At 39.8% G+C, this 27,942-nt stretch overlaps 1 protein-coding gene across 1 annotated transcript; it reads right to left on the bottom strand.

Moving 5' to 3' along the window:
• Nucleotides 1-76: 76 nt before the first annotated feature.
• LOC139727009 (tumor protein 63-like) lies at nucleotides 77-27,929 on the bottom strand. Its single transcript, XM_071637992.1, has 13 exons — nucleotides 27,200-27,929; nucleotides 26,710-26,866; nucleotides 21,881-22,044; nucleotides 21,498-21,579; nucleotides 20,722-20,899; nucleotides 15,937-16,147; nucleotides 15,305-15,429; nucleotides 14,211-14,296; nucleotides 13,285-13,406; nucleotides 2,897-3,186; nucleotides 2,100-2,253; nucleotides 1,370-1,463; nucleotides 77-432 (listed from the first exon to the last, which is right to left on the bottom strand). The coding sequence occupies exons 1-13, from the start codon at nucleotides 27,322-27,324 to the stop codon at nucleotides 187-189; spliced, it is 2,034 nt and encodes a 677-aa protein (XP_071494093.1). The 5' UTR covers nucleotides 27,325-27,929; the 3' UTR covers nucleotides 77-186.
• Between the last annotated feature and the right edge of the window lie 13 nt (nucleotides 27,930-27,942).

The following is a 27,942-nucleotide window of genomic DNA, read 5'->3' as shown; positions in this document are numbered from 1 at the left end:
GACGCAGCACCCACTGTCATGCAAACATCCCTGCCTTGTCTCCTCCTCATTATTATTCAATAGCACTGGAGGTAATGGACAAGTACAGCCGAAAGCATAGAACAGCATCGAGCTGTATTAGTTTGGTGATTTTTGCTTCGCGTATCCCAGGCGAGATTTTTTCAGGCAGGGGTCGTCCCCGTTAGCTCACATTCCGGCGTCGTCGTAGTCCTCTTTCTCCACCTTGAAGGACAGTGTCTGCTTCAGAGTGAAGCGGGTGGCCCGGTAGCACTGGGAGGTGCTGGGGGAGGCGTTGGACTGCACGCTGATGGTGGAGGTGTTGCTGCCTCCCCGCATCATGGCTGGCACAGCCCCCAGTTGCAGCTTGGAGCGCAGCTCCACCACACTCTGCCAGAGGGTCTCCCTTGCACTGTGGGGGACATTTGCCAAGTCCTGCTCCGGGATGGATAAAAGATTAACAGCCGCAAATAAAAAATTGAACAAAAATATTCAGCAATAATTCCCCGTTTTCCACATATATACAGGTGAAAGACACTATTTCCACATTTTCCATATTTTTAGAGGTGAAAGACAGAAACTGTTTAAAAGAAATGCAGTCTCCAGTCAAATGAGTTTTGAGAAAAATACAGACATAGAAATTTACAGTTTTTTGAAAACTAATACTTCTGCAAAGGCTAAAATGCGGTAATATCGCTGTTAATGCAGTCTCGAGTCAAATGAGTTCTGAGAAAAATACAGACATAGAAATTTACAATTATTCATAGAAATTTACAGTTTTTTGAAAACTAATACTTCTGCAAAGACTAAAATGCGGAAATATCGCTGTTAATGCAGTCTCGAGTCAAATGAGTTCTGAGAAAAATACAGACATAGAAATTTACAATTTTTTGAAAACTAATACTTCTGCAAAGACTAAAATGCGGTAATATCGCTGTTAATGCAGTCTCGAGTCAAATGAGTTCTGAGAAAAATACAGACATAGAAATTTACAATTATTTGAAAACTAATACTTCTGCAAAGACTACAACGCTGTAATATCACTGTTAACTTGTACAGCTTTTTGCTCACTATTCTTCCATAATCCCTCGTAACTAGTTAGCAAGCCCGCTCAGGTGTAGAAATGTGCCTCACTTCAACAGGAAGGCCATAGTGACACAATAGGGATTAGGGGGATTAGCTAATCTGTATTCATTTGTGACTAGTTCCATATATATATATGTGCCATCTGGTAAAGAAAGAATTCCATCGTGCATGTCTATTGGCATAGAAAGAACAGTGACGGAAAGAGCAGCCAGACTTTACTGCAGGTGATTATCAACAGGGCATTGCCTTGGATAGGGGAATTGCCTTGGATAAAGGGCTGCCTTACCTCAAGGTTGATCTCATCCAACTGGTGTACAGTGTAGACACCCTTGTTCTGGAACACCTCAAGGTACTGCTTCAAGCCAATCTGGGTCAGCCAGCTGTAAGGAAGGAAAGATGTCGAAAATGGAATTCAGTAAAACAGTGGAGGGAGCTACACAGCAGAGCATTTATACATAAAAACAAACAAACAAACAAACAACAAACATTTCTTCTAGTTACCCATATGAGCATTTGGGCAAAGATCTAGTATTTTAAAAGGCAAGTACCCAACAATACTTGCCCAACAACTGCCTTTAGTGGCCTGGGCAAGCTCTATTTGCATCATGAAGGAAATTTTCCAAATGTCTCACTGGATACAAGCTGAGACTTTAACCAAATGACTGGCCTGGAGTCTATTCAAGTCAGGACAGTTTGTGACCATCTGACATATAACAGTAATCAGAAATCAGTTCTTTTCTCTTTCCCCTTATCTGATCTAAACCTATAAAAATTTCTGCATCTTTATCATTGGATCTCTAAATCGCTGACTGAAGGAGGTATTATGGGATAACTCACGCAAGAAAAATCAGAACTTGCGAACTTCAGATTTTTCTTTATTAAAAGCAAAATCTCACTACCTCCACCGGTATTCTCATTCCAGTAAGATTCCCCTGTATCAATTCTATTTTTCTCTCTCTGGGGAAGAGGGTAGAAAAGTTGTAGGAGTTTGGGGAAGGAGTCACGTCTCAACTTACTGTTGAATGGTTGGATCTTGTGATGAAGAGGTGTGGTTGGTCAGAGGAGGGCAAGGATTGGGCGGAGTCAGCTGGCTGGCACTAGACACCCCAAAGCCTTGACTGGTGGGGACCGAGTCTACCTCCATGCCAATATTGGGTCCATCGGATTCATCTGTGCATAATCACGAGTGAAGAACAGAATGCTACATTTGCCCATACCAGGTACTCGTTAACTAAAATGATACATTTGCCGATACTTGTGCTGATGTCACAACTGGCATCCTCTTTTTCCCTATAAACACACTGCATAAAATACACAGAAGTGTACATGCAATGTACATCTAGGAAATTTGATTCTCCTGCATGCTGATATTGGGACCATCCCATTCATCTGTGCATAATCACGAGTGAAGAACAGAATGCTACATTTGCCGACACTTGCGTTGATGGTCACAACTGGCATCCTCTTTTTTCACACAGACACTGAATGAAATACGCAGAAGTGTCCATGCAACGTAGGCTGTCATGGTCACAGACAATGGATAATAAAATAACACTTTTTTATACCACAGGACCATATTTGTTTCTCCTGCATAATTCTGAACGTCAATGGAAATGTCATGAGTAAAACGAATGAATGAACAGTATACATGATAAAATAGTTGCTATGATAGAACAGTTGCTATAATCACAGCAAAGCGAACAGATGCAAATTGATGAATAACAAATAACGATTGTAATCAGCTTTATGATTACAACAGACTGGGTTCAGAGTTAAATTGGCACAAAAAAATAAATAAAAAATGACAATCCACCTTTGCATATCCTAGTGTCTTGTCGCTGCAGACCAGTTGTAGAGGTAGAGGGTGTGTATGTCTGCAGATTGGTGAACTGTGGCGTCTCCACGGCAACGGGCATCGCCTGCTGCTGGGAGGTGGACTGGGAGTTGGGCAGCGGGGCCATCTGCTGGTGGGGGAAGGACTGGCTGCGCCCCATGGACGGGGGCGGGGTGTGGTTCAGGGCCTGCCCCTGGGAACCAGAGGGCGGGGTACTCTGGAAGGAGCTGACCCGGGGCAGGCTTGGCGTGCCATTAGGCAGCAGTAGCCTGGAAATAAACAAACAAACAATCTCATTATCAATCTTGAGCAATAGTTTCTGTAAACTTTTTTTGAAGTGATGTTAAATGGATCTTATAGTTTTGGTCGAGACCTAACATCACGGTTTATAAAATTTTTTAGTGAGATAATGAAATAACCTTTTATAAATGACATATGAAAGAGTATGTAATTTCAAGAAGGATTAATCCTTTATTTGATGAAAATTGGTCTTCAAATGGCTGAGATATCAAAAAAAGCGATCCTAATGAAATTCTCGCTATCGCCAATGACGTAAAAAGTACCCGGATGTTGATTTAAGCGTCATTTACGGTGCATTATGGGATAGTCCGGTAGCAAAGTCACTTCCGTTCGTACGCGCGTGATACGTGACTAATGCGATTTACACACACAACCGACTGTATTCTACGTGTACTTCCGGTTTTCTCGACTTGAATTACAGCTTTGATATGATTTGGAATTTCTCCATTCTTAAGAAATTGCTGTTACTACAACTATTGGTTGTTGCTGCGAAGCTGCCATGTGTTGTTCGCACGACAATAAATGAAAAAAATCTGCAGAAATAGGACCCTTACTGGCATGCGAGACGTGACGTGGCCGCGTGGGTGAAGTTTGCGGGTGACTCCACAGCGCAGTATGTGCACGCGCGACTTACTAGTAGTGGTAGTAGCATTAGGTAGTAGGCCTAGCACAGTGCCTACGTACATTGTACGTACTTACTTGGAAGAAATTGCTTTGGAGACAGGATAAGTTCGAGATCACTGTTCGTTCCCGATTGTGTTCGCGACATTTCGACAGAGAACAAATAAAGAAAAAAGATGGGCATTTCATGACGATATACTGTATATCCAGGTGGGTGAATATTTTCCAGCATATTTTCAGCGTATGCAGAGATAACTGATCTGTGATGTACGCCGTACCGGTATGTGTTAGCTTATGCGCTGCGTGCAGTGAGTGGTACAGGGTGCATGCATGCTAGCTATAGCAAGAAAGGCCGGCCGCCGGCGGCGGGGACTACAGTGTACGAGTATGACAGGCCTGGCCACTCGCTGGCTCAGGCAGTACAGCGGCCTACTGTACTAGTACATGTACTAGTATCCGTGCATGGTCGGCGCTGCGCTATAGGTAAGGTACACGTACGCGCACGCTAGCGTTGTGCAAATTATGCCCCGCGCCGGAAGTGCCCTTGCTACCAAGTGAACTAAATCTTGACGAGAAAGCCACATCCGGGTACTTTTTACGTCGTTGGCGATAGCGAGAATTGACAAGCCACGATCTTTAGGATATCTTTGTTTCACCTTGTTTTTAGATATCTCAGTCATTTCAAAACCAATTTTCAACAAATAAAATTTTGGTTCCCCTTAGAATTGTATGCTCTTTAACATTTCATAGAGTGGTTTCTAAATATCTCTCAAAACGTTACAAGCTAAATCCTCACCTCAACCAGTACTGTACAGTCCCTGTAACAGTTTACTGTATGAAAAACTTTTGATTTGAAATGATCTCGAGTTCAGACCAAGCATTCTGTTTTGAGGGAACTTTGCTTCACAAAGGATAATTATCCCCCAAAAGCTACAGACTCATGTAACTTTCATTGGTATCCCCCTCCCATTTGGTTTTGTTTTTGTTTTTTGTTTTTTGTTTTCCCCCAGACCCAGTAGCGTGGGGTTTCATGGAGTGGAAAAGCTGGCATCGTTTGGATATATTCAAAAAATCCCTGTAACAAATTGTGCACAGCTTCAACACTGATCTCTATGCAAGCACACGCACAGCCACATTATCTTTGCTTGAGTTGACTGCTACCCATGACATACACTGCTATGCACGTTTTTGGCAACTGGTGTAATTCATGGTTTCTCAAATTATTACCAACTTCTATGATGTACAAAATTCCATTCCATTAAAACAAGATTTCGATGGAAAAACAACAGAAAATTGCTGGTCCCGAGGTAAAGTTCTAATGAAATTCTGTTACGACAACATTCTGGTCCCAAAATATTATTACCAACTACAGCTGTACTATGATGCACAAATTCCCTTCCATTAAAACAAAATTTTGATGTAAAAAAAAACCCTGCTGGTCCCAAGGACTTTGTTATTATATGGTGAGTCAACTGCAGTTTCTTTTTGATGCAAACTGTAACTTATTTCACTGTATTCATTTATGCATGAGGGCTGGGAACATCACATTTTCACTAGAAAAAGAAACCTGCTGGTCCCGAGGACTTTGTTATATGGGGAGTCAACTGCAGTTTCTTTTTGATGCAAACTGTAACTTATTTCACTGTATTTATTTAGGCACGAAGGCTGCAGACATCATATTTTCATTTGAAAAATGATAGGAGTGATTCCTTGGCACATTGTTCTTTTATATCATTGTCCAACAGTTTAAGACATGATTTACATTACATGGAGCTCCCATCTCACCCTCCCCCCCCCCCCCATGCACTAATGCTTACCTTAAAATTCTACAATATCACTTTGTGACCATGCATCAGAAAACAAACCAAAAAGTTGCACCCCTTAATTTTACGCGAGGACTTAAAAAAGGTCAAATGGGTCAACCAAGTCAATCTTGAGTGTTTCATATTTTCTGAAAGAGCTATCCTTCTTTTATATTATTCATGAGTTTGGGATCATAAAATGAATGGGAGACTGTTTTCAGCAGTTTTTCCACAACCTTCTTTTTTTGTGTGTGTAGAGTAGCGAGATCAGGTATGTCTTGGAGGCCCCTTTTCATTTCTTGAAAATCCTTTCCACTCTTCACCTTAAACTCTAATAACTTTTGAAAGGATCATGCTACTGCTTTGAAAGTTGGCACTAATCATGGATAGAATGTGTTGATAGAGCATGCTCAATTTCAGCTGAATCTGATACTGTAAAAGTGGATATTTTCGCGCGACTAATTTTTCGCGCTTGGCCGGGTAAGAAGAGTTTCGCGTGTTTTTAATTCCGCGGAATCAAGGCATCAACTACTTGGGACATATGGCACGCAAAAATATTTGCGTGCTTTTATTTTCGCACTAGTCTGTGTTTGCGCAAAATGCGCGAAAATTAAAACACCGCGAAAATCTCCACTTTTACAGTAATCCTTTTATTGTTATATCAATAAAGTGCCAGGTGCGCAGGAGTTTTGATTAAAAATACTTTTGATAAGATTAGGTGCTTTCATAACATTTTGGACAGACATTATCACATGTGACCCAGGATTCAGAATATCTTTCTCCCTTTTAGCTCAATGCATGGAAAAAATGACAATTCTCATACTTCATATTCTTGGCAATGTTTGCACAGTGCAAGGTTCTACCTTCAGTGATTTGCAGTCAATCATGAAGATGTCCTTCTAAAATAGGTGTTAGCCCTCAAAAAGCTTATCATTTCCAAGACAAGTGTGGGTGTTTTGTTTGTCTCTGTTTTGTTTTTGTTTTTTCCCAGACCAACAAACATCCTTAGAAAGAAGTTTGCACAGTATCCTGCAGATCTACGAAGCAATATTTCACATTACTATGACGGTGTCTGACTCGGTACAAATCAACACATATTTATACAGAGATATTCAGATGATAACGTACATATGTAGGTGTTTTGGAGAAGGGGAAATGGTTCCACTGTTGAACATCATAGAGTCATTATTATTCCTTTTGTCACTTTACATGATTACGCTACTTCACTACACCACACAATTTCCAAATCAACTGGTTAGATTTACCCACACCACAGTCATATCAATCTCAAAAATTTCCTCAAGAGAATGACATCAACACAAAGAACAACCTTTTTAGTTTCATATATTTCTGTATTTTATTTACATACTTACAACAAAATTAAGATCTCATAAATAATTTTCCCAGTTCTACAATATTGGTGTAATAAATACATGTATCCCCCCCCCCCCCCCAAAAAAAAAAAAAACCAGACAAGAATACACAGTTAACCCTTTCTGTGCCAGGGACTTTGGACGGTGTGTAAAACATTACAGATTTCTGTGCCAGTTGGCATTTGAAGCACGCAAAGGGTTAGGCGTGAAATTCCCTTCATCGCGCAAGGTCAGAGAGTTCAAGTTCAATAAAGTTAATGTAAGCATCACAGGTTGTAAGGACCCCGCATCAGTCACATTTACCAATTCAAGTTAGGTGGTGATGATGTCATAACCTCACTACAGTTTACACAACACACACAAAAACTAATAATCTTTTCACAACTCCATTAACCCGTTGAGGACGAGTCCCGAGTATACTCGGGCAGGTGTCTATGGGAATCGCGTGTTGTAGCAAAATCAAACCATCCTCAACGGGTTACTTAAGTTACATTCTTCACCTTCAAATACAGGTAATTTTGAATTTGAATTATAAACACAGTGATTTTTGTGAAAGAGTGATATGTAATTTTGAATTTGAACTATAAACACAGTGATTTTTGTGAAAGAGTGACATTAATTTGCTCAATTACCCACCTAGAATATCAATTTTTGTCGTTAACAGGCCTGTATACGAATTGTGAAGTGACGCAATCATTACACCCATCTCATTTGCATAAGTATACATTGACCACTATCACTACCAAAGTTATGTGAAACTACAAATTCTGTGACTTGCTTTCCTTTGACAATATTTTGCTCAAAGTTTCCACCCTGGCTGATCTTGCCCTTTTCACTAGAGTGAAGCTGAACAACGACAGGACTTCTCCCTTAAATGTTATAAATTTCCCATTACATAATGCCATTCAATATGCTCGAAATTCAATGAGATATTATGCGAGTACATTCAGATAATTGAACGACTGCAGAAATATACAGATAACACATTGGCAGTGTCATTTATCATCAGCTATTACAAAATACACTTCCACCATTTGACAACCATAACACGCGAAAGTGGGATACGAGATGAATTTTGGAGGTCTTCAATAGTTTTAGGCATCTATGGCAGGTTCATAACTTTTCTTCAAATTCTATAAAAAGCAATCCATAAAAATATTAATCTTTTTTACTCGCTATCATGAAAGTAGTTTTATAAAAGCACTTGGTAAATACAACATGAACACAGTATTTTCAAAATACAAAGCATTACAATTGTATTCATCAAATCTAAAGCATTACACTGTATCTTTGAAATACACACATGCGTCAAAATACCATCAGTACCCTTAGGGATGTGCTTAGAGCTATTCCAATAAGTCATTTACTAAAAAAATCTGTATTCTTGTACAGATATATATTAATGCTCATTTAATGGACACATTCTAAAATATTGCTTCGAACACCATGATCATGAACATACAGGTAATTTTATCCACGTCCAAATGTGTGGGAGGACAGACAAGCGTAGGTACATTTTCACATTGCTTTGATGTGAATGTATCTTCACACATCTTCTACTGCAGGCATCCATTGCTGCATAGTCCCATGAAGTCAAATCCATGCTGGGTCAAAAAGAATTATGTGTTCCTTTCCTTCCTCCGTCTATTAGCACGAGACACACAGACCCTTCATTGAAGTAGGATAAATGAGATATTTGTCCCCTTTGTGCTCTCTTTTCTCCCATCAATTACGAGGGTATTCACCAAAAAGCTTCTATGTTAGCAGCACAGCCAATATTAAATACCAATTCAACAAAACGTTCAAGATGGCTAGAAAGTCATTGACCAGAGTAGAATCAGATGAACAGTATGCCAGCAGTTTCATCAAAATCAGATTTAACAAGCCAACCACACTCAAATTGGCCGTAGTAATGATGTCATCAACCCGCAAGTCCAACATTGTACCTTCCAGAAATTTTAAAATACTAGATTATGTTTTCTCATTTACATGACATCAATACAGATGTACTGTAACCTTGATATCAAATGAGCATTGTTACTTTTTATTTTTTTTTTTCCCTTCTTGGTGGGGGAGGGGGAGTTGGTTTCTTGTGAGGTGTGAAATAAAGCTTGTCATGCGTCTCAGCATAAGAAAGACCAATGAGGCGAGAGATTTGGTAGGTCTGGAGGTGTGTTCAAAACGATGACATATTTGTCTTTGTTTAATCTCTGTGCATTCAGCAAGTAACACATGAAACTATAAAATTCCGCAACTTTCATATTTTTTTTGAGTCTTTAATTTGATAAAAGACTTCTCTTTCTGCTTATCAAATTTACTTCCCACATCACTGCAGACATGACGAGGAACAGCACGCAGTGGAGGAATGAATGCCGGGAGATTGTCCAGCGGCCCAACGCTGACCATTTGTTTCCTCTCCAAGGGTGAACTGACCAGGAAGCAAATCCAACTTCTGTTCCAATTGCTCTGTCTGTGGCCACATGCCATCACTTTAACCTATTCACATCCCCCAACCCCCCCCCAACCCCCACCCACCCCCCCCCCCAAAAAAAATGAAATCAGAAAGAGGCACTGAGGCATCAGTCCAACACATGCAACCAATAACACCATTTATCATCCCCCATCCCAGAATAAAAGGTATTAAAAAACCCCAGAAAACAGGCATGACTATGCCAATATTCTCCTCTTCTGTTTTTTCTATGAAGTCTCGCCACAGATCTGTTCCCTATTCATTTCATGGAATCCGACTGACGCATATGTAAAAAGAGCTGGTGAGAGATAGCATTATACTTCCTGAGGTATGAAATGTAGGCAGTTGACACACATCCAAAAAATTGCAAGAGATTGTTTCATCACCCCTGGAATACATAGTCACTTCACAAGCTAAACATCCATTCCCAAACATGACACTTTCTGCCTCTTCTCTTTGGTATAGAGTAAACCACAGCATTTTTATCTTTTTTTTTGCATCCGACAATCAAACATCCCATCTAAATATGTCGTAGAAACTCTTTTTGCAGCTTCCAAAATATTTCAGGTTCTTCAGGGTGGTTGCATATATGACTTATCTACAAGGACTACATGTGGCAGATCCAGATATACATGTGTCTCTTTGTGGTTGATCTCACTTTACGTGATATGCAGAATTGTAATCAGTAGCATAAGCTCTATATTTTGGCTGAGGTTTGACACTTTCACACACTGTTACCAGCGCTTTTGGCTTGCATAGTTACCTCTGGCATAACATAAGGAAGAAGAGGAACAAGAGAGAAAAGAAGGAGAAAAGAAGAAGGAAAGAAGAAGAAAGAAGAAAGAAAAAGAGAAGGAAAAGAGAATGGAAAAAAGGAGGAAAAAAAGGAAGATAGGTGGGAAGAAAACTTGCTCAATCCCACAATCCAGTTCCTCCGAAGATTTAAGAGAGTCATATGAAGACCGCCATCACTGCGTGTACCCGACACGGATGAATCTACGTGGCATGTGTCCACATTTGTTGAAAACGTCTATGTTCCTAACATCTGAAACGGAACATTGAGTGGGTGGGGCATGCATGGGAGGGAATAGGTAGGGCGCTACTTTTGTTTCTCGTTTCCACCCGATTTCTTAGTCTTTTTCCAGTAGAAGCGTTGAAGTTCGGCACGGATCCTGCAGCCAGGTGGGAAACGAGAAACAAAAGAAACCCTATGTGAGCAGGCACATTTTAGAGGATTTTTTGTTGTTGTCTTTCTCCTTCTTTTTCTTCCAATAAATCAAACGAGGTATGTGGGGCATACCTAACAATTAAAAGGAGTAATGCTTTGTGTTTTTGAGTTTGTGGAGTAATGGAAATGGTTAACTTCACCACCTATCCTTCATTGCTTTACCATTTACATTCCACTTGTTTCATTGGACTGGCTTAGACAAAAATATTCTGCATTGTTGTTCTGTTGTTTTTATCTTAATATTCATAACGCTTCCTAATAGGACTCTGATGTGATTTGCGTGCATTTCAACAATTTGCAAGTTAAGAAAATCAAAACTATGAAAATCAAATATAACTGACTCCATCTCATGAAACACAAATAAATGAAATACCATCACAAGATAAAGCAAAACAAAACAAAAAGACAAAACAATTTCTTTCAACCTTCAGAATGCCTGTCGCTAAAAACAAATGGTGGCAAAAAGTTGGCTTCAAACATAACCACTCCCTACCTTATGACACTCAGTTTTAGATATAAAAATCTTCAAATGTTGAAATTTTAATTATCTCACTCCCTGGCCAATGACAACCCTAAATTGATCAGAACATGCTGTATGCAGGTATATAATGCTCAGGAATTCACTCCTCCTAAGCCACTACCTTTTCCCTGTACTTCAGAAAGTTCTCAATGACAAGAAGAAACAACAACAACAACTTTAATCTCTTCAATGCCGTGTAGACCCTACTACTGTAAAAGTGGATATTTTTGCATGACTAGTTTTTCGTGCTCGGCCGGGAAAGAAGAATTTGCATGTTTATAATTCTGCGGTATCACGACATCAACTCCTGGAACACATGGCAAGCAAACATATTCGCATGCTTTTAATTTCGCGCTAGTTTCTGGCTGCGCGAAATGCGCAAAAATCTCAACAGCGCGAAAATTTCCTCCTTTACGGTATTTGTATTATTCTCTGAAATATTATCTGACGTCTTAGATGGGAGTTTACTCTTCCAAAGGGCTAACATAAACACATAAAATGAGGAAAAAGAAAGATTTGGCCATTTGAAGTTGCAATCTCTGTTCCACTGCAATCATTCACAATGAAGAACACAGCTGACTGTCAACACATTTCACATTTGAGGACAGCTGTCTTGATTGCATTTTTGCACGGTCTGCTTCAAGACGAGCGTGCAGAAACTTTAAGACTCGTACACACAAACCTAAACACACATCATACACACAAACACACACAGGCCTAACTTTAACAAAACACACACAAACTCATACAAATGCACACAGACACACACTCATTTTTTCACACACACTCATTTTTTCACACACACATTTGCATACACACACACACTTGGTTTCTCTCCATGTCTTCAATATGGTATCAAACAGCTTAACCAGCCATGCTAAGTTGACACCAACCACCATGTCTACATCATAAGCCAGTTTGTATCTATCCACTCTGAGCACATTTCCAAACTGACCTGTCTTTTTTCTCAGTTGGTAAGGCACTTCTACTCATTTTCAAAGAGACATAATGCATAACCTTGCCTGATATAACAATATCAGGGTGTTTCATCAACGTTTGTCAGTATTGACAACTTGAATCACCATAGTAACAGTCAGTGACCAGAGCATCTCAGCCAATCAAAACCAAGGATTTTGCTGAAATTGTCAGCGCTGACAAACGTTGATGAAACATCCCCCAGGTCACCAGAATGGGCTGTCACCTAACACTTCGGGAAGCATCCATTTCATTGTTGCGCACTGAACGCTTCAACAAACTTTTTGTTGTTGTTGCAATTCCTGCCAAATACAACAACTTGGGGAAAAATGGGCCACCCAACCGTGCCACACCGCGCGAGCGAGCAGATTGATACAAAAATGTGAACCTAAATCATTCTGATGAAGTGGCTTGGTTCCAGGACTATGACATAGGTCCAGGTCTTGACACCTATGATTTCTAGACTGTCATAAAGACTAGGGCAAGATTTGACTTGGAGAGGCTAGGCTAAAAATCATTTACTCGAGATGAGAAATAAAGTCTGTATTACTTTCCAAATGTTATAGGAGAGATTGGTGTATCAGATTTCTCCCCTCCCCCAAAATATATAAGTATATGGTTGAATCAACAATGATGATCTCACTAATAGACCAGTCCAATCCACGTTATCAAAGTCCCACAGATATCAATATCACTTGCTATAGATCTTGATGAATGTGTCTTTCAGATGTTTTAAAGAACAGTGGCCGCATCAGCCTACATGGGTAAGGGGAATGGGAGTACAATATGAATCATTACCCTGTACTGCCTCGCACACAGCAGATTAAGCACATGTGGGACTTGCAACCTGGGTGCAATGGAAATCTGTTTTTCAACCTCTAGAAAAAATAATTTTTACATCTCTCAAAGTTTAAAAAAAAAAAAAAAAAATCAATGAGGGCACATCGGCTCTTTTGGAGAGAGATGGGGCAAATTTCAAGTTGTTTCCCTTGCAAACTCACAGAATTCAGAAGTAAGAGAGAGCGGTTTGGCACGGTGGGGGTTGGTGGAAAAGAGGGGGAGAGAGATATGTACGTACTGTTGATTGAGCTGAGCCTGTTGCTGTTTGTACTGCTGCATCTGGCTTGGTGTCACAACGTCCATCAGATCCAAGGACTCTTTGATTTTCATCAGCAGCTCATACTTTTCTCGTCCCTGCACCTGTTAGGGAATCAGACACAGCATTGGTGGAAAACCATAACTTCGCCCTCTACAAGAAAATGTGTGTGTGTGTGTGTTTTTAGAGGAATTATGTTGCTGTTGCAAACATTAGCAGGGTTGCAAACCTCTCTGGATATTAAAACTTAAAGGCATAATTTACCATTTGCAGATGAAACAAAAAACCGGCATTAGTGCTTTAAAATAGTTCCAAAATGTGAGTTGGGGATTGCGTCTACAGATATGGTTTAATGAGAAAAATACTGATATCTCCTTATACTTTAGGCTTTATTGCAAAAATTTCATATGGTAGGATGTTTTGTGATACAACAGACCTACACATATGCATCAAGTGTTTTCAAAATTCAAAGCAAATCACAATGAACAAGGATGATGACATAGCAGCATTGCATGAGAATGTATTTTTGAGTGCTCAAGGAATACATGAGCCTGTTATGTCATCATCCTTGTCCAATATATTATGTATTGGGTTTCTAACATATTCAATCTACTGAAGAACTTTCATAAATTCCACAAATTCTATCTATACATTGCACTTTCGATTTATGAACTACATGATGTGAAATTTACACAAATCGTCTCAAATGTCCCTTTAAACACTTCTCATCCAAATCATTTCGATCACATCATACAGTAATCCACTTTAGAAACATTAATTACATACCAGCTGGAGATCACGAATGCAGCAGGTGTTGGGTTCTCCAATGATATGCATACAATGTGAGCTATGCCATTAATGTACAAATGTACAATCAACCACCTGTTTCCAGGCCTCCTAATACTTACCGGTATGTAGAAAATCTCCTCATCTGCTGCTTTCCTCCGCTTTGTGAAGGAGGTGACACCAAGAGATGAGGTAACTTTGCTTGCCCCTGGAATAAATCAAAATTAGAATGCAATACAGAGGAGCCATGCATCTCACAAGTCGAAACTCTCCTGCCCCCCCCCCCCATGTACCTGACCCCTAGATCCCCCCATCCCCAACACATACACACACACACACACACACACACACACAATCCTGTTTTAACTAATGCAATAGACTGTTCCTGTAATTCATTACAATCTATAGATGTTTCCTTTCCAACAGCCTAGTAATGAAGCATTTCATTCCCCTGCTCCTTCCCATTTAGTTCCATAGGCAGGAATTTGCCTAGTTTTTGCTAGGTGGGGCAAGTCTCCTACAAGCTTTGTGGTTGTGAAATGCAACTTTTGCGAACAAAGCTTATATAAAATCTGAATACACTACAGAACCAGTCTACTGAAGATATTTTCAAGTCCATCTCTAACATAATAGTTACCTTGTACAGGGCTGCACACTAACCCACTTTTTCCCCCTTTTTCCCAGTGGTCCGACTTGTCTGTCAGACCAGTAGGTATCCAGTTTTCACTGGTCCACTCCTGAAAAAATTACTGGTACGGCAGTGATTTTTACTGGTCAGGGACCGTTGGACCAGTGCCAGTGTGCAGCATTGCCTTGTATCTTCAGTTCATTAACAATTTGCAGAGTGATGGCCCTGCAGAGTCCCCATCCCCCCCCCCCCCCAAGTGCCTATACAATCAAACATTTTATCTAACTGAAGATGTTAAACAGAAACTTTGAACTAAAAATAAATACTGTACACAGTGTATTTCACAATTCTAACACATCAACAAAATAATAGAAAAAAAAATTCTACACTGCAATAAAAACTTTAATTATGCTGAATGATCATTTTTTTTTTAGGTGATCCACATAACAGATCCATATCCAGGATTTTTTTTTAAATTCATTATTTTTTTTACGGATGCTTGCATACTTCCAAGGTGTTAGTGACCCTTATGCCTTAGTGGAGGTCTATGCTAATGCACAGTTTCTACTTTTCTTTTTTCAATCTTACCTCTCTTTAACGGCTTCTTGGGCGGCGCCTTTGTCTTCTCCCGCGACTTCTCTTCACTTTTTCTGTCTCGTCCTGGGCAGGCGCAGACTCTCACATCCAACACTCTCCTCCCTAGAACAACATTGCTGGGGAGGGAGGAATTTAAGTAAAGGATGGAATAAGTGATAAAACTCTGCATCTGTGTGCACAATTCCAACAGCAGATACTCCCACAACGTAACTAATGCTTTCATATGATCACCTTCATATGATCACCTTAAAAGGAAGCTTAGAGGGTGATATTTTCAATCATAACTTCAAGAATATTCCTAGTTAATTTACAAGTGAGGTAACACTGGAAAGGTTTTATTTCACTCTATCACCTACACTTCGAGCAGTTTGAATGTGAAAGGGAAACTTTTTTTCAATATAGAATTTGCAGAGATATATGCAGAGGCGCCAATCTAATTAACAGAAGTGAAGGATTTCTGTAGCAAAATCCCCAAAGAGGTTTAACCCATTGAGGACGGACTAATTTTGCTGCAACATGCATTTCCCATAGACACTTGCCCGAGTATGATCGGGACTAGTCTTCAGCCGGTTAAGGTTCAGGGGTCAACCCGATAAGTCAATTCTCTCCTGTGACCCACTCACTTGTTTTCCAGTGTAAAGAGAAGCTGAATCTTTCTCCTGTTCAGGCCTCCAACGCACGATATGAAGCACTTGAAGCTGAACAGGTACTTTGAAAACTCCGTTCCAACCTGGGGGGCGATGTACGGCACGCAGAGCTGGTGTCGGCCATTTTGGTCTGTGAAGTACTGGGTGCTGGGGTCACTACACAGAACCAGGTGATTGGCCGACAGGTCTGCCAGATGTCAGGTGGTGCAGGGGGAAAGAAACAAAGCAAAAACTCTCTTCGCTCAGGGTACTTTGCATATCACATGATCTACACAAATACTGGTCAGTGATTGGTCAGAATGCAATCATGCGACTACTGCAGCCAGGTTTAAAATCATTACACTGCCAGCAGTTATGTCACATTGGGTAATATATGTAATACAGCACGGCAGTAGGCCATTTGTAATGTTTTCCCAAAGGGCAGGGCATTCGTGGGAATGTTTCCCCGTGGGAAAAACCTTTCTATGTTGATGAATGGCACAGGAGGGAAATGTAATAAAAGGAGGGCACACAATTTAGGTACACACTGCATAAATAAGGCATAAAGAGGAGACTTGTTGGTAATGCTGTTTATAGAGAAATCTCAATATCCCATACAATTCATTTGACAATGACTTTTTATCATTGGATATACACATGAACATTTCTAGCCCCAAGGTTTTGAAATGACATTTTCTGGGAGGTTGAAAACACATTAATCAAAGAACATGAAGGCAATTATTCTTCAACCACTGACATGCATACTCTTTGGCAAGTAAAATGGATCATTTCTTGACATTCTTGTCTCATAACAGTTTTACTCTGAATATTACTGTGATGTTAATTCAGATGACAGAAAAGACTGATACAAATGGGTAGCAAAGTCATGATTGTAATTACAGTCATGACTCTCACTTAAAACTCAAGAAATAGCAAAACACAAAGAAACAAAAAACAACTGTCATTTGTCAAATAAACATTAAATTTACATAAGATGGAAACCCCACAATAGCCCATCCCCGTCAGCTCCCACAAAAAACGTGGTTTTTATTATTTATGACCAAAAGAGGGCGTCCTAGGACCTCAGGCTTGGCCAGGAGCTGTAGAATAATTTTAGCCAATCACAGAGATCCTTACTGGGACTCAGAAAAATAATTTATGCAAAGAAACATATTTTAGAATGTCTCTTATTGGCCAAAACACCTGCCAGGGGTTCGAGCCTGCTGAGAAACTAATCAATATTCATGTTTACAGCGCGCATGTATCTTTGTTGCCCCAGCAACTGCAGTGATTTCTTACGCGCGGTATCGTGATATCGATCTCCTCATAGAGTGCTTGACGATATCTCCTTGTGTGTGTACGTGTACTGCTATGCTGGGGCACGGGGGTGTGTGTGTTGAATTCCATTTACGTTAGTGAGTGTGGGTAACTTCTCTAGGTTTCCCGTCCATTTCTCTCTCTCTTTTCTCTCTTTTGCTTTCGTATCATTCTATATCTTTCATTCTCAGAGTACAATCGTACTTCTGAGAGTGTTTTGTTCATTTTTTCTAAGTGATTATCTCGTTTGCAACAATTTAGAGGTGAGTTTTTGTCCTAGTGTTTGTTGAGTTTTTTGATTGAACACGATGTAGCTTATCTACGTATGTGCGAAAACATGTAGTTTGTGTGGCACCCACTCGTTACTTTTCCGTGTAAGCATTTTTGCCGTAGTGTCTTCATCGTTCGTCTTCCAAGCATCGTGTTTTCACCCTAGTTTTTCTCATCGTAGTTTTTTACCTCGATTTTTTTTTTGGGTGCAAGATGTTCTGTGTATTTTTTTCTACGGTAATATGCCATCGTTGATGATCTTCGTGTATTCATTACTAGTTTTTCACCTCCGTTTCATTTTTGTGTACAACTAGAATCTAATGTCTAACGTGGCGTAGTTACAACTATGTTTAGAGGGACCCCGTTTAGAGCTAGTTAGCTAGGTCTGCGATGTCTGTATCGTTTGCTGATATGTCTTGTGAGCTGAGAGTGACTATGATGGGAGTGATATTCAGGGTTTTGCTGTGGTTGAGGTGATGGCAAGATGTAATTTATTTTGTGTAACCATGTATGACATTGATGATGGCGAGTAAAACTACGACACGAGTAGCCTAGCCTAGGCCAATGACGAGAGTGACACTGAAGAAACGGGGGCTGATGCTCGCTCGTCCAATCGTGCACGGGAGTGGTCTAGAGACCTGCATTACAGTTGTGTATTTATATTTTTTTTTCCTTTTTCTTATTCACTCGGGTATTGTGCTACCAAAATTCGTGTCTCTGAAGAAACTCAACCAAAAGCTTGACAACAAGTTTGCATCAGGTCTATTCTGTAGTACTAGCACTAGGTTCTAGATCTAAATCATAATGGCGATGCTAGTTTAGTTTTCATTTAGAACTCGATGAAATCCATTTTCTTTGCTCATTTTTCAACTGATAAATTATTTAGAACTGTACTTAAATTCTGATGTACTGCATTCACCATTGTAATAAAAAAGAGCCTGCTGATCAGGTGTTTCATTGTATCCTTTTCATTTCCTCCCTATCCTTTCGGTTTCCTTCCTGTCACTTTCTTCTTTGACCCTGGATGGAAAAAAAAAATCCCATCTTGCCATGTAAAGACAGAATACACAACCATCATGAAATATCATGACATTGAAATAATACTAAGAAATATTCAAGTGACCAAAATACTTGTTTGTGAAAATAAATAACAAATGAAAGGTGATTTCTTTATGGAGCAGTTCTTTCAAATGTCAAACAGCTTCGATAATGAAGCAAGTGAAATCTGAAAACTATCCTGGCAACAAGTTGAAGTTGATAGGGAATTCTAACAAAAACTGTCACACCATTTGATGTTTGAATTTGTCTTTTTATTGGATGAGGTTATACAACTAAGTGCCGCCGATAAAATAACAATCCTCTCAATTTGAACAAGAGTACACTAGTACGACTCAGTAAACAGCTGATTATTTATGCATCGTATCCATGGGCAACTGCGGGGTAACTGCAAGAAGGCGCAGGAAATTAGACTTGAGTCAAGAACGACTATTTATTATAATTTTTTTATTCAAACTATTTTTTTTCTTGGACTGAAAAAAACCCCCAAAATATTTCATATTACGCTTCTAAAATATAAAATGAATATATGAAGTCTTTTTATCGTGATATTATGAAGAATTAGAATTATTGAAAAAAATATAGATACTAGACGGGCTGAAGAAGGAAGTCTAATTTCACCCCAAGAATTTGCAACACACCGCATCTGGGTGCATTCCTAGCGTTCTTGCCGCACTCTCACGATCACCTAGCTAGGCCATGTGCACAAGCCAGTCACATGTTCACAGTACACACGTTGTTAGCCAGTTCACCGATCTCATTCCTGATCTCGTGCGTGTAGAAAATTCTCTCAAAACTAAGCCAGACATGATTTTGGAACATACATTACAATGTCAAGACCTTTTCAGTGGACTTTGAATTCGCTATTTGTCTGTTTTAGCTCTTGAATGTACGACTTCGAACGTCCGATTTGTTTTCTACTACACCACGTGGAGTTCGTATTTTTTCAGCCCCATGCTTCTCCACACACGTCACACTAGCACTGTGTACGTACCTGTACACACACAAGCCATCGCGATCGAAGTTTGAGCGATAGCGATAACATGTGCGGAGCAGACATGCGGATTTCAGCACAGGGTAAATGAGTAGTTGAACGTATCACGATTGTAAAACAAATCTTTTTTTATGTCTCTGCAAATTTGAATTAGGCTATCTCAGCATAGATAGATTATGATACATTACAAAATAGATTAGCCATAGCAAGAACTTGCTTACATGAGAGTTATTAGATAACGTTGCAAAATAAAAACCCCGTCATTGAATGGAATGTTCCAGAGCTATCTCGGGGGGGGGGGGGGGGGGGGGGGGGGGGCTCGAGGACATTATGGACACGTCGATTCGCAAGTGGGTAAGATGTGATTACAGATGGCTTGAAATGAAGAGGATTTATCGATGAAATACACAGAAACAATATTTTTTCATAATTCCTGCACAATTTATTATTTCTTTTCATAAAATTCACATAAACTAGTGCTGTATTGAGTCAACTAAGTGCATATTAGCACGAGTGTACACGCATCATCCCTCCTGCCTAGTGGGAATGACACAGGCAGTTTTTTCGATGACGTATGAATGCTCTTCGCGTGTAGATCGCGCCGTAGGGAAGATCGCGCCCAAGTTCATGGCCAACTTACTAGGCAGGCACGATATTACAGATTACACAGAGGCCCGTACGTGGATGGGATAGAGTGGGGGTGGAGGGTGGGGCGAGAGAATTTCATTCAATGATACATGAAGTACAGTAGAAGGTCTTACTAAAGAGGTGAGATATAACTAAACTCTTTTATAACAAGATGATTTTCCACGTCTCAACTCTTACATTTCTTTGTTTTGTTTTTTTTGTACCCCTGTATAGTGAGAAACCTGCTATACCACAGTAATTGTCATTCTATTTAGGTCCTCGCTATGATGAGGTCCCCTTGTGTGCACACAGTTTGCACTGTTATGGGTATCAACCAAAAATATGTGTGCATGTGTCTGCCTGCATGTGGCAATCATCACAACGAGAAGCCATGCTCAGTTGTAGCCATGTGCAAGCCCTGCGCTCGCAAGTCGCATGCTTGCAAGCTGTGTGCTCGCAAGCTGTGTGCTCGCAAGCTGTGTGCTCGCAAGCTGTGTGCTCGCAAGCCGTGTGCTTACCATCCGGCGGGCCAACATGGTTTGGGCATCGAGTCACTGGCTCGGCTAGGTTCTCTGCCTGCTTGAAGATCGGCAAGACCCTGATGTAGGAGCCTTGCGGTGGCGGATTCACAGTCTTGAACTGGATCGGACATGACTTGTCCTTGTCCACAAAGAGCTTTTTCAATATTGGCGAGTACTGGAAGGGGGAGGGTAATATGAAAGAGACATTGTAAGCGGAACTTCTCATTTTCCTTGATGGCATATGAGGTGAGCATTATTGAAAGGTGTCTTGCCTTCATTGGGAATAACTGCTGTTTGTTTGTACACTATGACAGCATCTTGAACAATTAGAAGACAAAAAATAAAAGACAGGCGGTGATCTACCTAGCACTTTATGCCATGTGTAGCATTTCTCAACATTCATGCCACATTCGTAACTGGTGAATCTACTCTTGTTTGAATGAAGTGGTATTCTTTTTTTTTGATGTTGTTGGCCTTCAGACACCAAACAGCAGAAACACAAAACAAACTATAACAAAATCCACAACAGCAAACAACTATGCAAAAAAAAAAAAATGAGTAAACACTTACCTTCCTAAGTTATTTCATTTTCTTTCTTTTCTACCCCTTTTTTTTCCTTCATTTTATCTCACTTTGCTCAGAGACCCTCAATGTCTAGATTATTTACTTCCATTCATAATTATTAGAGACTAATTGCCCTGTTGCTTGTCAGAGAAAAATGGATGTTCCCACAAAACTTTCAGAAACATCATAACTGTTGCTAGGAAACGTACCGTCCAGCTGACGCTCTTTGCAGCCTGCGACGTCGGCTGTCCGAGGTTGATTTGAAAGTCATAATCTCCCGGGTATTCCACGCTGGTGACACAAATAAAAACAAAAATGAAGACTTCTTTTTAAACTTTTGATAGATAAACTATTCTATGTTTAAGGATAAGTTTCTACAATTGGTAAATTCTGGTAAATTCTCTCTGAATCTTTTGCAGATTTCATGAACTCCACAGGGCAAATTTAATCTTCTCCAGTATTTAAAGACATGAAGTGAAAATGCAGACATGCAAATTTAATAGCAACATAATTTCTGGCAGCACAAAGCTCCCCAAGAAAATGATGAGTTAAACCTGAGACACAGACAGAAAGAGAATTGAGGTTGACTTACTTGCTGGGTAACACTTGCTGGACTTGGTTTGGAGGAGGGGTGCACGGGGGCGGCGGTGGGGTGGTTGCATCCGTCGCTGATACGTAGCCAGTGGAGCTGGGCATATTACTACTAGGGGACTGCTCGTTACCTTGTGGCGGTAGAGATTCAAGCTGTGCAAGAAACTGTAAAAGACAATAAGAAAAAAAAATGTACATCAGTCATAGTATAAAAAACAACCTTTGCATTCAAAAAGAAATACACATTTCTCTGAATTATATCACCAGTAGCATGTTTAATATCTGACATACCAACACAATTTTCATGACATGAATTGCTACTGAGAGGAAGGGGGTGAATTATGGTTAATATGGTACAAAGACCAACTGCAACATATTTTTTCAATGTGAACAACAAAAAAAAAAAAAATCATGGGAGTGCACTCAAGCCAATTATCTAGACAGATATAGGTACTAAAACCTCATTACAAAAACAAACTGGCAACATTTTTGTGATAGTGGTTAAAGAAATACAAACTTTTATGCCTTAGACCCCGTTTACAGTGCGGGGCTGGGCCGAGCCGCGGCCGAGCCCAGCCTCAATTGCGAGGCCGAGCCCCGCAATTTTGTCCGTTTACACTGCCGGGCTTGGCCGCACTTTTGATTCAAACCTTTCAATATTTTGTCGTAGTGGCGCTCTGCTTGTAATCAAACGCAATTTGGTATTGTCTGGTTTTCAGACCCTTTGCCAACTGAATTCCGTGGCGACGAAGTCGCCGTTCGGGCAAAGGCCTTTGCCGAAGGAAAAATCCTTTGCAGGACAAAACCACCTTAAACTATACTAGTTTTCAACGTTGAGGGGGTTAATATCCTGAATAGCGAAATAGTACAGGCAGAGGGTTTGGAAGCCAGACTAAAATTGGCCGCGCATTTGGCCCAGTTTGCGTTTACAATGAGAAAAGGCCAGGCTCGGCCGTGGCCGAGACCACCTTCAGAGCGTGGCCAAATGCGAGGCCAATTTTGGCCTCACATTTGGCCTTTTGCGCGAGGTGGGCTCGGCCGCTCTCGCACTGTAAACGGGGTCTTACAGACATGTTAAAAAGCAAAGTCACTAACACTAAAGGACTAGAGAACACACAGAAAATACAAATAAAATATCTATAAAACTTCCCAGATCACAACCAAAATTTAATCATCTGTTCCTCGTGTCATATCAACTTTTCCTGTAAGTTTCATATCCAAATTCGTATGCAACTTTTTGAAATATTTGGCAAACAGACAAATGCCGTCAAAAACACATCCTCCTCGGGGAAGGTAACATTTCATAATGACAATTAAAAATGGGTCTTGTAATTATGCCCCATAGAAGGTATGAAATTTCAACAACAGAAACATTCCACTTTATTTATACTACAACATGTACTATTCAAGGCATTCTCAAACAGAATACGATTCTTCTTGACCTAGCCCTTTGATTGGCATAAATGATAGATCATATTTCCTGTCTACACACTGCAAAGAGAAAATTCTGTCATTTCCTCGGAAATGTCATGCCACATCCTCATCTAGTATTGTGAAATGTCAACCACACAATTACTACTCAATTTTAAGGAAAACCAGTGGATCATTCACAACTTCCTACCAGCAGAGGTTTGGGAAGCGGTTGCAAGCAAACCATTTTCCAAACGAATAGACCTCTGACACTAAGTCACAAAGACTTGAAACAAGAATACATATTGTACTCCATAATTTTGTCATTTGGCAGTATAAGCAGTCAAAACAGCACCCAATGACAACAGAGTATGGCTATTTCTGCAACAACGATTGTTAGCTGAATGCAAGTCTCCAGATTTGCATTGTAAAGCATGGACAAAAAAACAAAACAAAAAAATCACTAAACCGTGCGATCAGCAATACACTCCAAATCACAAGAATTCTTGGCACTGTTCAGGAATTGCGCAATTATTTCAAAAATAGTGCAACAATCTACACTGCAGTGGATGTCTGTAACATTAGAGCAAATAATCTCAATATTTTCTATCCATCTTTCAAAATATACATTACAACATCTATGAACTGATGGGCAAGAGTGGTCATTTCAGTAGATATTGGGCAATTAACAGGGCATTTCTGTCCATCTAAACTTGCACCAAAAATCTCGGTATTTAGATCACAATTGAAATACTACTACAAAATATGTCTGCGTGCACCTGCCTATGGTCTGAACCGCGGTGCTACAAACCCATGTATGGATGTCCGCATGCCAAGGGAACCCATAGTCGCTGTTGGGCATGTAATATTTATAGCAGCTTGCCTGCAAAAAATATAGGGCCTTTGCTTAAAGGCATAATTAACCATTTGCAGATGAAACAAAATCCCAGCATTTGTGCTTTGAAATAGTTCTGAAATGTCAGTTAGGGATAGAAACAACCACTGTAAAATTTTGAATCGGTATAATCAATGTTGAATATTGTTAAATACACAAAATGTGAACAATAGGTATAATAAAACTGTTTCCAGACTAACCCGTCAACAGTTAAATGGTTTATTGAGAAAAATACTGATATGTCCTTTTATTTTAGGTCTTATTGCGAAAGATTTATACCGTAGGGTGTTTTGTGATACAACTGATCTACACACATGCATCAAATGTGATATCTTGAATATTTTTGAAATCACTGCTCCCAAAGGTAAACATGACCTTTCAGAGCCTCCTACTCTGACAAGTGTGGAACTTGATATTTTGTGATGCTCTGCTAAATATACCATGATATGCAGGAATTAATGCTACTTCCTTTACAGGTCCTGTAGGTCCTACATGAATTATCACCTGAAATTTACATGAAATTACGTACACTGCATTCCTGTTTTAATGTTGTTTCTGCATCGATCAACAAAATAATACATGTTGGTTGAGTGCCATAAAACAAATCATTGGCCTGATAGTACTCTAATATGAATATACCAGTACCATAGTATAAATCATATATCATTTCCATTGTAGTGACCTACGAGTTTTTGACAAATATGTAAAATGCTGATCACATGCCCTTTTTTTTTCTTATGAGAACAAAAATATTACAACAGCACTACAATCTTTCATATTGCATTGATGAGTATAATGCCTTTTATTACAGAGCACTGAAGTTACATGATTTGAATCTACTTACAATCATTTCAAGTCATAGCTTTAACGAATATATGTGAATAAAGAGAAAGAAAAACGTAACAATTCATATGATATAACACTCCATAAAAAACAGTCAATTGTAAAATAAAGACATCCATCCATCAACATAGAATACTATCAGGCTCACAGTGTTAGAAATGCATGGGCTTGCCCACACCTAACTACAGACTTGTGACCGAGTCCCAGAATATTCAGACTGTCACAGAGCAATAACTGTCAACTAACGGTAAGCTTCTACACTCCTATGCCATTATAGCAAGAAAGAAATTACCTGGACATAGATGGGTACGGCAGCCCTCTCTTCCTCTTCCTATGAATGTATCGTGAACATCACTGTTTCTCACAATCTTACTCCCTGACAACATTGCGTAGGTCAATGCTTCACACATAATTCTTTCTATTTCCAGACTCCCTTCTCCCGCACACACAACCAGCTGTGTACTACACTGTGCATCCACGTCCAGCCATCCAGAACTACTTTTGGCTCATGCATATGCAATAGGGCCTTATACATATAAGGAAGTGGGTTGTCCTTATCGGGAGGGTAGGTTACAAGCATTGTCCAATCACACAGCAGAATGCGGGGTGAGAAGGTTAGACTGGATGATGTCATCCTAGGGGCCTAACCTGGATCGTATTTGTAAACAAAACATGTCTGGACAAGTTTACCGGGTCGTTCCATTATTGCACTGACACGTACGGTGAGGGGCAGGACAAGAGAACACAGTACATGTGGGACTGAGCAAAAAGAAGATCATGAAGAAGCCATTGCATTTTAATTTTGAAAAGACAGATTTTTCTTCTTCTTTTTTTTTTGGATAAAGTTTATATGGTCTGTCAAGCAGCTACAACTCCTTTTTTCCCCAACTACGGAATGATAAACCCACATAATCTGTACTTTTTTTTATTAAAGTGACTGTGAAAGAAAACCACCTCTCAGCAAAGGTCCACTGCTGTTAAACACTGAAACAACTACTTTTCTCCTTTTTCTTGTCCATTGAGGTGGGGGAGGGGGGGGGGGAGGGGATGAGGGAGCATCATTTTTTTTTTTTTTTTCAAAACTGAAATGAAACATGGCAATATTTTTCCTGTCAAAAACACGCAAACTTCTTTAACCCAACTCTGTTGTAAACGATTAAAAGTGCAACATTTTAGGCTTCTGCTGCAATCATGTATTTCACAACTATTTATGGTCTATATATTTAGACTTACACATAAAACATAAATATCACTACAGAGAGAAGTACTCTAATCAGATGTACTTGTGCTATGTACAATATATGCAAGTGAAAACATGATTGTTATCATGCCACACTTTTCCATTACATACATGTACATGCTCATCCATCATTTAATACACTAATATGAGCTATGCACAATATATGCAAGTGAAAACATAATTGTTATCATACCACACTTTTCCATTACATACATGTACATGCTCATCCATCATCTAATACACTAATATGAGCTCATACCATGCCAACGTTGGCCCAATTAAAAAAAAAAAAAAAATCACACAAAAGCTGACCATTTGCACTCCAGGATTAATACAGTTAGCCTAGGCATCCACAACACACAAACACACAACACAAACAGAGAAAGATAGACAATATAACAATCAATATATACATTTTCAAACTCAAATTGGCAATCCTTACCGAGGACTGCTGGCTGTCTAGCAGGGGAATATCAAGTTGTGGTTCCATATGCAGCTGTTCAACGCGGAACTCCACCTGATTTTCCACAATGTTGTTCTCCCCCGGCACCTCATCATAATTGTCCAAGTTTACTTGGATTGGTTCCTGCAAGACCAGTCTGAAATATGACCAGAACAAAAATATTTGTGATGCATTGCGCCTAAAGCTAACTTCAATCGCAACCTCCAAGAATTAAAGACACAAACAAACACACACAAAAAAAAACGGTAGTGGTATTGGAACCAGTCTAAGCATTAAGTAGCCGTTAGCAAAAGGTCTTCAAATTTTAGTCAGAGCTCGTACCAAAGCCTTTGACAAGAACTTGCCTCTTTCAGGAAGTATGGCTATGGAAAAGTCTTATTAAACCACAGCTAAAATTTTAACTTCCCCCATTTGCAACCACATGTGAGATAGCAGCTAGCTCTAGAAAATTGATGAAGATAATATCTACCTTGCTGAGGAGTAGACAGAAAACTGAGCTTGAGTAGGCCCTGCACCTTGATAGTTGCACATTTTTTGGAAGCCGGCGTCTTCCACAGGCGAGTCTACGCAACAACCCATGTTCCGCAATGACATTCCCTGACAATACCGCTAATCCCCAAAAGGCATACCTTCTATAGAGTAGCATATCAACTGTGCAAACAAAACTTCTCTCCAAACAAGATTCCAGAGACCTGTCTCCTGGAGTAATAAATCTCTAGACAGAGATCACAACTTTTTTTCTTTTTCTTTTTTGCCCTTTTCTCTAAAGCAAATGATCTCATCCAATGTATACTAATGACATTTTTTTGCAACACAATGCATATCATCACGTTATCTACACTACTATGTCAACATTGCGAGGAAAAACCCTGGCACATTCAAAGGTACTGCAATTTACTAAAAGAAATCAGGGCGGAGGGAGGGGTGTCAGCCCGACACCCAAGGTACCTTGGAAGACAAAGTTCAAGAAGCCAAAATCAGGACAGAGATTTGGTTTTTCGTCTCTTGCATGACGTGAATATATCTGACAATAGCGATAACGCCGTCCTCACTGATTGGTCAGAGGCACAAATGGGGAATACCCTATCATTCATCAGCACATATTGCACAACGAGACAGTCCAGTCCTATCCATAAACAGATCCTACTGTAGTTTAATCCTAAGTCTGCTACTTCCACTATTGTTCTTAAAATGTGAAAGATCTGATGCAGC

Source organism: Diadema antillarum, unplaced genomic scaffold (assembly GCF_040938485.1).
Source record: "Diadema antillarum isolate AM-2024a unplaced genomic scaffold, OU_Dant_1.0 seq00000108_RagTag, whole genome shotgun sequence".
NCBI classification, from domain to species: Eukaryota; Metazoa; Echinodermata; class Echinoidea; order Diadematoida; family Diadematidae; genus Diadema; species Diadema antillarum.
The sequence above is the reverse complement of the archived record's forward strand: the minus strand, read 5'-3'. Positions and strand labels throughout refer to the sequence as shown.

Bases quoted from the DNA above. Each gene is read 5' to 3' on its own strand.
- LOC139727009 (XM_071637992.1), bottom strand. From the start codon at position 27,324: ATGTCATTGCGGAACATGGGTTGTTGCGTAGACTCGCCTGTGGAAGAC. The intron at 26,867-27,199 runs GTAGATATTATC...GTCATATTTCAG, and splicing joins TCTGTCTACTCCTCAGCAAG to ACTGGTCTTGCAGGAACCAA. The intron at 2,254-2,896 runs GTGGATTGTCAT...GATTATGCACAG, and splicing joins AGACACTAGGATATGCAAAG to ATGAATCCGATGGACCCAAT.